We start from the raw sequence: 12,274 nt of genomic DNA on the forward strand, positions 1-12,274 counted from the left end.
TCGAAACATTTTTACTGAAACGAGTTTACTAATGCCAGCAAGTAAAGGCAGGAGCATAGCACAAAATTAACAGAGTGCTACTACATTACAAAAGAAATTAGAGCTAAAGCAAATGTTATGTCACTTTCTAGATGGCTGGGGTGATAAGAAAGGCATTTTTGTTTGGTTTTTTGTTCTGCAAACAATGTAATTTTCAGCATGAGAAAGCTGCTGTCATTTGCTTTAGACACATCCAGTGGCATTTAATCCCATTTTGGGCCAAAAATCAGTAGCAGTAGAAAATACTAGGATATCTGTTAGCTACCCAAGAGTAAGTAATACAAGTATGTAAGTTTGACAAACTTTGGCTGAACATAATCCCAAGTGCTAGGAAAGCCCACTGCCATCCACCGGCTAAACGTGTTTCTAAAAAGCAGACCAGGACCAGCATGAACTGCATCTTCTGGATTTAAAGCGCTGCAAAACAGAACCTGGGTTTAAAGTGAGCAGCATGGGTTAAGCTTTAGAGATTTTTATTTGAGCAGTAATATGACACACTTGGTTACCCCACTAAAACACATATGGACAATTGTTTTCTCCTGAGAAAGTCACCATGTCTTTTTTCAGACATTTAGTGAAAAGTAAAGTCTCAAAGACTGTACAATTATGACGGCTACTGCCAACTTCACTCTTCTTCAGACCTTGCTATAAATGCAAGATGCAGAGCTTCTCCCCTTCCAAAGGAGGGGGGGGGGGGGGGGGGGGAGACTGTAGAGCATATCAGGACACCCATATGCTAAGCAAGTTTCTGGATCTGTTTTTACCAGTGGCACTGTATTACTATTAGCATACTAATAGTTTTTCTTGGCATATTAATCAGTAATAAATGCTCTTTGATGATTCAAGAGTTTTTAGGGGTGTAGGGGAGGGCTAGACCCATGTTATTTGTCTTTGGCATAAAGGACTAGATGAACATGAACAGAATATTTTTGTCTCAAGTTGAAGGAGCAGTGAGCGAGTTAAACATGGAAACTGCTTCTCAGATCAAACCTTAAAAAAAAAAAAGAAAATCACTTTCACTGAGGTTTGGGTTTTTGGGGGGTTTTTTTTGCAAAATAAAGTTTGCTTTATTGTTTAAATGCAGGTTGCAGTCAGCACAGTCCAAAAACCAAGGGCAGGTTTTGAGCACAGACTCCTTTATCAAAATAAGTTTATTTTGATATTTTTTGACAGTATTACTGATTTCTTCAGTTGAGAAAAACACTTCTCTCCCATTATTCAGTCTTGGTATCTTAATTGGCTATTTACAAACGGAAAAGTAAAGCTAATGTGATTACGATTGCCATTATGCACAACAGATATGCACTTAACTCCACTACTTGATCTTCAAGCATACAAAACACCAAGTATTTAACATGCACGTTACAAGTACTACAGAAAGGCAAACCTGAGAGTGTCCGTGTGTCTCCGCATGCCAGGTTTGAGGGACTGACAAGCAGAGGACGTTTGACTGCCTTTTGCTGAAGCGGTTACAGGGCCAGTTCTGTGCCTTCAAAACACAAGTTCCTCTCTACAGGAAGGTTTTATAAAACTTTAGTCTTGCGAGTCAGCAGTGAGAATTTAAACTGAGTCTTAGTTATACACAAACCTCCTGAAAGATGCTTCCAACAGCCTGAGCTGCAAGTAGAGTTTTCTGCATGTAGCTTTATGAAGTGCCTTTGAAAGTTTGCGGGCAGACCAGTCCTGGGTCTAAGACTCTGAAATGAACTCCAGTCCCGCTCCTACTCTGTTTCAGCTGTCCTCAAGCAAGATCCACCCTGGGAGAACGTGGACCAACCCTTAATTACCAAGAAAGTAATTAAGAAAAGCAAGCGTATTGTCAGTGGGCTTGAACTCAATATTTAGCAATCAGTGCTTTTTTCTTTCTTTTTAAGAAGAAAGTTCTTCAGAATATAAAAGGCCGAGAACGATTGCACTCAGACCTTCATGGGAAGAGTAGAACCGGTGAACACAGCCAGCTTTACAGGGGGGCGGGAGTACCTGGGAAAGGCAAATGCAGACCTAACAAAAGATTTGATTTCAAAAGTACAACCTGGGTAGGAAGGAAAGAAGTTGGGCTTCTATAGTTTTCCTCTCTAGTAAAGAAGGTACTTGGTAAGAACAGTCACACAGGGCTACAAGCTGAAGAGCAATGGCAACAATAAATGCAGAAGTTTTTTCTGCCCTCCTCACTCAAAATACCCAGGGCCAGCATCATCAGCACGGTGCTGGAAAGCAGTTACTGGAGCAGAAGACTGGCAAATGCTGTTCGTTCTCACTAGGCAAAGAGACGCTGAGTTCTGGCCAGCTAGCACTCACAAACACGCTTCCCTGGATAGAAAAGTCTCACCGGCAGTCGTGAGCTCTGGTTTGCATTCAGTAACATCACCGTACTGATAGAGACCACCATCCTCACAGCTGACTAAGACAACAAAAGCGTGCCTGCATCTCAGGTTTCCAGCTTACCCTCCAGCCCCTCCACTCAGCCCTCCTTACTGAGGGTTCGAGTTCACGTGCCAGGCTATGGATTCACACAGACAGCAGCAGAGCTGGAAGAGACAAGTGGGAGTAACAGGAACATTCACCAGAGCCTACCAGAAACCTTTCCCCATCTGCCCCCAGCACCAAAACAGCATTTTTTGAAGGTAACGACATACAGCATTAAGGACCTGAGTAGGGAAAGTCAGTTATAGTTAATCTCACATAAGCAATGCCTGAGAAGATTTAACTGTATCTTCTCTGTTGAAAACAGAAATTTAGATGGCTGGTAGAAATTTGTTGCCTCACCTTAACTACAGAAACATGCTTTGTAAGACAGTTTTGAAAGAAAAAAGTATGCAACAAAACTCACTTCCTTTGAGAAGAGTTTGACAAGAGCAGCTAACCTACAGAAAGATCAATTTATTTGTGTTTTAACAATTTTCCTTAGAAACGTGCACTTGATTTCTTCCACAGACAAAAAAAGATGAATCCTATCCTTCGAACTAGTCTTCTGCCTTCTTGGCTTGAAACATACACGCAGGCATAGGGGTGATGGAAGACAAGAAAGAAAACTTAAAATATGACCCACTGGTGTGTTTTTGTTTTTCTTCCTCTCCTGGTGTAAAAACACCAGGCAAGAAGCATTTCTTCCTAGCCAATGTAAGTATTATACTTCCACTGTGGGAATTTCTCTTATTTTTTACATTGCTCTCCACATGCTCAATATAAAGTATCAAAATGGCAAGGTCTGCATAAAATGCTGGTCCCATGGTTTTCATGCTCTGGAGTTTGACAGTGGGGTTCTATAAACTGAGACTACACAGGGTGGGGATCCTTAAAAAAAAAAAAAATAAAAAGAAGTATTTCGGGGGGGGGGGGGGGGGGGGCGGGCCGCTCCGAGAGCCCCCATACCCCAAACATTTCACCCCGGCTGATCAACACTAGAGGCTAAACTCAAGCGCATTACACCAGTGATACCAACAAACCATATTTTTCCTGGAAAACATACGCGTTAAAACGAGAAAAGGCACGTTTCGACGGCATGCGCCTAACTTTTCGGCCTGAAATACTTCCACAAGGTGACTCGGGGGCGGGAAGCTCTCAGGAAAGGGACTGTTTCCCCCCCCCCCCCCGCCCAGCCCCAGGGCCCCGCTCCTCACAGGCAAAGTTAGTCAGCGATAACCGAGGTGGAGGGGAAACACCCCAAAAACCCGCACACCCGGGGTCCCCCCCCGCGTGTGCTCGGTTTTAGGGTGTTTCAGGTGGGAGACCCCGGAGGCAACGGCGGAGAGCACGGAGCACCCCCCCCTCCCCCACCCCGTCACCTCAGCCCCGGGCGGCGGGAAACGCCGCCGGGCACCCCCCGGCGAGGCGGTGGCGGCTCTGAGGAGACGGGACTGCCCCCCCCGAGCCCCCCTCATAGGTCAGCGTGAGGTAAAGGCGGGAGAAGCGGGCCCGGGCCCGGTACCGGGCGACGGGAAGGGCGGCAATACCTTTCTCCTCCCGCCAGAGCTTTTTCCGCTTGTTGCCGGGGTACATGGTGGTGTGGCTGGCGGCGGCTTTGAGCTGCAGGTTCCCCAGGCTCACGAGGGGGTGGATGAGACGCCGCGCCAGAGCCGACCGCTACCGACGCCGTGCGCCGCTGTCTGCTGCTACTGCTCCCCGCCGGCTTCGGCTCCGCGCCCGCCGCACGGCTCCGCACGGCGCCCGTCAGCTGGGTCACGCCTCGCTCTAACCCGACACCCCCGCAGCGCCCGCCCCCCTCCCCGCCGCCCGTTGGCTCCGGCAGACGCCGCTCAGCAGCCCCCTCCTCCGCCCGCCGCCGCTGCCGCCGCCGCCGGACCGGGCCCGGCGGACGCACCGGCCAGGGGGCGCCTGACCGCGGCGGCGGGGCGGACGGCGGCGCTGGGTTGTGTGTGGGGGGGTGGTTGTGGGGAGCCGTCGGGCCGGGCAGGTGTGGTGGGTGCTTGGGTGCGACAGCGGCCGCTCTGCGCGGCGGCGGCGGCGGCAGCGCCACGCTCGGCGCCCCCGCGGGGCGGGAGCGGGCGGGCGCCACCCCCCCCCGCCCCGTCCCGCCCCGCCCCGCCCGCCGCCACCGCCCCCCGCCCCGCCTCCTCCGCGGGGGCGGGGCAGAGCGTCCTCTGCTTCCGGGTTGCCGGCCGTTACCGAGCGCGCCGCCGATTGGCCGGGAGCCGTTGCTACGCGACGGCGTCGGGGCCCGGCGGGGCCGCGGCCTGCGGGCCGGGCGCGGCGGGGACCGGGGGGCGGCAGAGCCCGCCCCGGCCGGCCGAGCGCTCCCTCCCGCCGTCGCCTGCCGGGGTTCCCCTGCCGCGCGTGGGGGGCGCCGTCGCCGCGGCGGGACTGGAAGCGCAGCCGGCCCCGGCGCCTCCGGCACGAGGGGGAAACGACTGCCACGGCCTGTTAAAAACAGGGGCCGTAGTCGTAGCTGCCGGGCTGACGTTGCAGGCAGCGGGGGGCTGCGCTCGTGTGCGCACCCTTTGATCTCCCCGCACCGGCGCTGCGAAAAACGCCGCTCGCCGCGGCAGACCCGCACCTCGAGCGAGGTCGGGGTCCACCTGGGGACCGAAGGTCAGGGAAGGCGCGCCGCGGCGCCTCCTTCACTCTCCATTTTCCTTACTCCTGACTGAGATTAATTTTTCCTTGCCTAAATAAACCCGCAGACTTCCGTAGACTAAATAAATAAATAGAAAAGCTTCCCTGCATCTGTACGGATCCTCTAGCTTCACTCGCGTCCACATGGAGGTAAAGGCCCTTCCTTGTGTGGGTGAACGGATTTGGCCCCAAAACACAGCGGGTGCTGGCAGGCGCTTGACTCGGAGCTTCGCAGGAGTTACGAGGGGTTGAGGCGACAAAGGTCATCCTCCCGGCCTTCGTCTGTCACGTAACGCTTACGAACCAACGCAACTTTACCTATAAAGAGTAGTTCATGGTGGGATATAGATGTCTGGTTGAAGTCAAGCATCGGACGGTGTCCGCATCTGTCCACACGAAAAACGTACCATCTCAGCTAAATCATTTAGAGAGTCTCTTGTGTACACCTTCTGGTCAAGAACAGACTTTTCTTTGGTGATGGCTTTTCTTTTGCTTGGCCTGTAACAAAGAAAGGTGAGGCACAACATAGCAACGTTTCAACTTTTCTCATAGTTTCTGATAAACAAACGCATTGGCATCTCCACGATTGCCATTAATCTTAGGTCACGGTACAATTCCTTACAGCAAAATCCTTAGTCTTGCTGCACTTACTAATGCGAGGGAACACTCAGAGTTTACCTTTTAACCAGTTAAAAATCAGACTAAGATTCCTCTTTACAAAGCATGTCTTAATATTCAGATTAGATCAGCTCCTAAGGGTATATTATCATCTTCTATCTTTACTTGACTTCTTCATTTTGCCCAGGTGATGTGTTTTGGTAGCCCAAGCGCGGTTTTCTCCTCTTGATAATAAAAGTGAGAGAGAAGCCAACAGGCAAACAGGCATTAAAAAAAGAGACCTTCGTTTAAATCATGCTTGCTTGCGTGACGTGGAGCAAATGTTTGAACCCATATCCTAGATCACTGCATATTTACCAAGCTACTGAATATTCTAGTGTCCTGTGTGATCTGTTCCACATTTTATAAATCAATGTTTATTGGACCAGAAGGGGAGAGAGAGAAAACTTCACTCTCTTCCTGTAAAGGGCATCTGTACGCATTCCTCAGTTTCATTTCTAAAAGCCGCTACAATAGCCATAATTTTGGAAAATATGTAAAGAAAGTACGTACATATATAAAAGGAAAAAAATTATGAAGCCTGATGTTTACACCAGCACCAAAATGGCAGACCAGATAAAAGACGCGAGTCAACCTTCCTTCAACTTAAAAATAGAAATGTTCAAATGTTCCAATTCCAGTAAGAAAATTATTATTGCATTGTACTTTGTTTGTTTTTCCCCTCAGTTGCTGGTGGTACAAGTGATTCCACTGAAGCAGTAAGAAATTATGTGACTGACTTCAGTATGAGCATGACCTGTCCTTCGCTTCTTACACTTGTTGATTCTGGAGGCCTTAAACCTTCCAAAGATCACTGATCCTCCAGGTCAAGCAAAACCGTAAGTCATTTCCCAGCTAACTTGGGCTAGGTCTTCCACACTGTTCCTGAATAGGAACAAAATGTTCGGCTTTGTAGATCTGAAACATGAATAATCATTCCACAGCTGTCTGCAAGCATGCAATTCCCACAGCCAGAGCTAGAATAATACATGGGAAATCGGCTGTTAGAAATGCTGTTTGGGGAACACACCTAATTTCTTTATAAAGAAAGATGTTTTTCCCTGGTTGACAACACGTAACGCCCGCCACGAATGAATTTTAAAGGGACAAAGGTACAAATATATCAGACTTTCTCTCTGACATGTTTGTGGCTCTCAGTCAGCGGAGGAAAGAAAACATCCACACGATGAGGATAATAATCCTGCTCCCTGGATGCTGGCAGCAGACTAACTGTGATGGATGCACTCGACCCCTTAACCAAAGTAGTGGTAGTTTGGTACAGGCTCCAAAGGAGGTAAAGGCCTGAGCTGTAGCCAGGCCAAGAACTCCCCTAGTTTCATCTGTTCTCTGAAAACCCACAAAGGAGCAGAGTGACACAGTGAGCGTTGATGCATGTGAGCTTGGAACACCGATCATGCGATTAACACGTGAATAACAGGTGGCTTTTCCAAGACTCATTTGTCAAGGAACAAAGAATGTTGTGGGTACAAGGAGTCTCATGCGTGCCTTGCCATCGCATGTAATTTGGCTACGAGCCAACGACTTTCCCCCATAAATATGACAGCCTAAGTGCGCCGCCTTTGAGCTCTCCCTGCTAGGCAGCGTGGCTGCATGGCGGTGACCTCCCCTTGAGCTGGGACACCTCCCAAGGTTGCCCCTAGAGGCAGAGAGACCTTTTGCCAACGGCAGATCTTTGGTAAGTGAGTGATAGCATGCTGAATTAATATTAATGAAACATTACTAATCCAAGTAGCTACTCAATATTAATTATTATAAACTTTGTATAGGTAATTCCATTAGACATAGACCATTGTCCAAGTCTGAGACTAAGATTGGACCTAGCCGCACCTAAGCTCCATAAGGAGTTCAGAAAGCAAGGAGGTCCACCCTGAACCTTGTGACTCAACGGGAGGGTCTTCCTTACCCTTTGCGTCTCCGGTCTCTGTGTGAATCATTCTAACGCGATTCTAACTCAGTTTTCCTTTGTATGTTTCTTCCATGCAGTAATTAATAAGGTGAACCCTGCCACCAAACTTATCGAACCTTGGCAAACCCCCGTTAAACTTTGTTAAATTCCATTGAATTCATTGAACTCCGTCAAATTATTATTTTACCTCAATAAAACATATTGCTGCTTCTCTCTTTTGAGTGAGGTGCATTCCACTCATTCATGACGCTAACACACCGCAATGACCTCCAAGGAAAGCAGGGAACAAAATGTAGACTATGTCTTTCTCTTCCTGCAACAGACTAGCAGGCACAGGGGCATAACATTAAATATAAATACATTTCATTTTCTTTTTCATAACATCGCTGGTCAGAGATTTAGCCTGAAGTGGAAAGTTTGCCCATTGTTACCAGGCAAGGAATGTCTCCCAACAGATAGCGTCCTAAAAGTGGAGCGATGCTTAGACACAATACTAATTTGTGTAACCCACAATACAGTGTCTGTCTCTAGGCAGACACTCAACTGTCCGTGTAAATGGATGAGATCGTTGAAGGATGACACTAGATACACAGCAAAGATGTAGAGGGAGCATGAACAGAAATCCCAGGAGATGCTGATGGAGAAGAATGGAGGACAAGTCTACACAAAAACCACCAGCGCAATGGCCAGCAAGGGAAGAGCAGAAGGACTAGGATGGAAGCGTGGAAGTCAAAGATGGTGATCTTTGAGAGAAGCGATCGAGCGATGTGATCGGATGTATCAAATATGGTGGGAAAATTAAACTAAAAAGCAGCATTTCAGTACTTGGATGAAAACCAATCAGGCTGCAAAATAGGAGATTATTTTTCTGCAAAAACTGTAGTGAGCTGTATGCACGGTAGCCTAAAGCAATGCTCAGAAGGCTTAAAATGTTCTGTTGAAACAATGAACGTGCAAATGAGACTGATAGGAAATTGGTATTTGTCTAATGATCGGGGTGTATTTAGTCCATCCATGGCCCGATGAACACACTGGTGATGTTCTACAGAGGAAGACAGGAAAACTGGGAAATGTCCAAAAATAGCATTTAATATAGCCTGGGCAGAATATAGGTTTCTACTAATAGCTGTAAAATGAACATTTAACGTATGGATAAAGTAATGACTGGTTAGAGAGTTCCTGTTAGAGATATAATAGGAAATGTAAATTAATACGAGAGCGAATACTACGCTATATAAGTGAATAAATGTACCAAAGGAGAGCTAGAGCTTCAATTCAAATTGCTGGATCATCCAACCAAACCAGCATTAAGGCACCTACACGCAGCGTTACGATCGCCATCAACCATCTTGACCAAAATAAAGGCAGCATCATGGCAGATCCCACGCTGAGCCTATAGCGGAGTAAAGCTGAGCAGATCCTTGGAGGAAGCAGGTTGTGGCCGCCGGATGAGCAGCGGCTCCACGGGAGATGGTGGTGGTGTGGGATACGTGGCACACCAGAAGAGAGGAAGGAGAGGGTTGTTCTGAGACGCAGATCTTAAAGGAAGGGTAAAAATACCAGTTGCTGGAGAAATGGAGAGGACGGGAATGGAAGTCGGCTGTTCCAGATCTTGGTGGTCTTAAAAACATTTGAAAAATTCTGTGCAAAAGAGGGAAGGGGACCTAGATGTGGCAAACTGATGCCACCTTCATGAACACAACACGATGCAGGGCCAGGGCCTGCGTTTGTGGATGTTGAACTGAGGGCAGCAAAACTGAGCCGTTTTGTGAGAAAAGCCTCAGTGTTTAACAAGAAGAAAATTTAGGTCGTCTTCATCACGGAAGCAACTGTCAGAAGCTGCTGCCCCATAAAACAGTTTAAAATATGCCTGTGAACTACACACAACCTGCCAAGTTGGTATGTTCATTTCAAAGGTCATGTAACATGAGTTACCTGGAATAAATTCTTACCTCCTTCACTTCAAAAAGCCTGTCTATACAGATAATAAAACTCTTCTATTTGCAGTAAATGCTATTATAAAAAAAAAGTATGTTTGTTTCTTTAGTTGGTTTGGGGGGTTTTGGGGTTGGTTCTTTTGTTTGTTTTTTAATAACGTGCGGTAATGATTGTACGGCCATGTTTACCTCATTTTTCAGATTTTATATTCTTGTTTTCTTTATGATTTTATAAAAATCTAACCCAACAAAATAGTACACAAACTGCAAACAGAATCCGTAGATAAACTAATTTTTCAATCTTTTTACCTAAATTATTTTTTTAATCTCATCTAACACAAAATATTTGAGTTTTTCTTCTCCCTCTCTTTTTTTTTTAACTAGGAGCCGTCTTGGTTATTAATTCATTTCAAGAGCTTCTTGTACTGCTACAAAGTTAAATGCTGGGGCGTGAAACAAAAATAATGAAATTAAGGGAAATGAAAATGACAATAAGCAATCCTTTTCATTGTGTACAATGGAAAGCAGTCCTTTGTTTCATCAGTATTTACACTGTTTATTCAACTTTTCATTGAATACGGTGAAAAAGGTGAAGAGGAAATAAAAAAAAAAACAGCAGAAGGTTATGGACAGTTTCACATGTTAAGAGAACATTCCTTCCTCATGTGCGTGAAGGTACATTTTTACATGTATAATTTCAGTAGCTATTAAAAAAACCTGATTTATTATACCAATAACAGAGCAATATAAAAATCTAAAATGGGTTTATAAATGATTTATATGTAATAAAAATGTATTTCAACCATCGTTATTCTTACTTATCAAAGCTTGCTTGTGTAGCAAACTGTGTGCTACGCACGGTCTTGTTGATTTTGATTCAGTCCTGTGCCGATGCACACTTCCACGGCAGGGCATGCGAATGCAAACTTACAGCCCCTGTACATTAACCATGAAGTCTCTCCCCCTGTCCATTCATATCACATGGCAAAACTGCCCCGAGTTCTTTTCACAAGGCCTCCACAACATCGTTGATAAAAACGTCACCTTTTATTAGCACGGTCCCTCTCAGAGACGCTAACGTGCATTTAAAACATAAAATGCACGCCGTCCGTCTTTTATTTGACAGTTGCGCCCGGCCTTCTGAACTTTCAAGCTACTAGCACACCTGGGTCAAGGGTCTGTTAATGAAATGGTGCCTAGTGACATTTCTAGCGGGGGTAGCGGGGGAGTTCACTGACCACAAGCCTTTGATAAACTGTTACCTGTGCTTTCTCTGGTTCGTTGCCTTGGGCAAATATGCTGAAGAGGAGGCAAGTAACTACAAGCCCCATTTGTCCAACTGGGTGACTGGACGGAAGGATGAAAGGCAATATACTCGTGTGTTTCTTACAGCTTTATGATTTTAATCCGTTTCGTCAGGGAAATCCATTTTGGTCCATCAAATAATGTGATAACTAAACTATTCAAACAGAGAGAAGAAGAATGTTTCCGGACTGTTGATCTGTTTGTTTACATGATTTACTATGGGTATTATTTCACGAGTAGTCAGCTGCACAGTATTTTGGTTTAACATCTTTTATCCGCTCGAGTTATACTTGCATCTAGAAATGGCCATTTTTGATAGTAAAGGAATAAAACACTACACACTTAATCAATTTGAGATCATTATTCAAATAATCTAATATAAACACGTTATTAAGGGACTCTTATTTTCTAGTATTTAGATACAGACTTGTCTTTATTTGATTTGTTAGAGCGTCACAAACACTTTCGGAAAAGAAATTTGTAGATCCTTTGAAGTCAGACCTATTGTAAGTCAACTATTTTGGAAAATTTTGTTCCAACGCAGTGGTATCCTAACACAGTTCGGTCTTACAATGTAAATGAAAGGAGCATGTTCCCAAACTTTGCAGAACTCCCAAAACTTAATTACAGTTCAGAAGTATCGGGTGTGATTATGTATACCACGTGAGACTGATGCATGTTTTAATTATTGCAATGGCTACTGCAATACGGTGAATGTTACTATTCACACCAGCTATATCCTGTGACCGAAATCCACGTTTGCAAAGGAAAAGGAGCTTTTCAGAGTTTCCAAAAGAACCCCAGTGACCTGAATTTCTATGTGCAGCAGAAGACCCAGAAAAAAAAAAGAGAGGGATGTTCAACTTGGGCTCCTCTCTAAGATCAGCATCATATGAAAGAGACAAAAATACAAGGTAAAAAAAACCCCAGCAGTTGATCTAGACTGAAACTGTCTTCTGCTCCTGCAACTATTCCTGGCTCAGAGAGGAAGAAGAGAGAAGTGTCCACCTGGGAGCTGACTCAGCGGAGTGGGGAGTGGAATGCCAAACTGGCACCCTGGTCCCAGCTACCAGGGAGTTTGCCACAGCTCAGATGCTTGTAGTTGTGATGGTGGTGCTTGCACAAGCCTTTTCAGGTCCCTGCCAGTGGCTACTGGAAACAGAACTACCTTTCAGTCTCAGTCATTCTGTATCAGAACAAACTAAGATGTATTCCAGAAAGTACTTAATAAAGAGGAAAACTTTTAAGCAGGAAGCCACTTTTCAGTATGGCACTTGAAAATGTGGAATTCCTGCTCAGCCTACAATGTCCTCAGTAAAAAATGGAGATTGAAAGC

At 45.9% G+C, this 12,274-nt stretch overlaps 1 protein-coding gene across 5 annotated transcripts in view; it reads right to left on the bottom strand.

The window, feature by feature from the left end:
• The window catches only part of MACROD2 (mono-ADP ribosylhydrolase 2), a 913,271-nt gene extending 909,089 nt beyond the window's left edge, over positions 1 to 4,182 (bottom strand). For all 5 annotated transcript variants that reach the window (XM_076335066.1, XM_076335065.1, XM_076335063.1 and 2 more), the window contains exon 1: positions 3,993 to 4,182. In XM_076335066.1, the coding sequence (XP_076191181.1) occupies positions 3,993 to 4,038 (46 nt within the window). In that variant the 5' untranslated portion in view covers positions 4,039 to 4,182. The remainder of the gene's footprint in view (positions 1 to 3,992) is intronic.
• Between the last annotated feature and the right edge of the window lie 8,092 nt (positions 4,183 to 12,274).

This window comes from Aptenodytes patagonicus, chromosome 3 (genome assembly GCF_965638725.1).
Source record: "Aptenodytes patagonicus chromosome 3, bAptPat1.pri.cur, whole genome shotgun sequence".
NCBI lineage: Eukaryota > Metazoa > Chordata > Aves > Sphenisciformes > Spheniscidae > Aptenodytes > Aptenodytes patagonicus.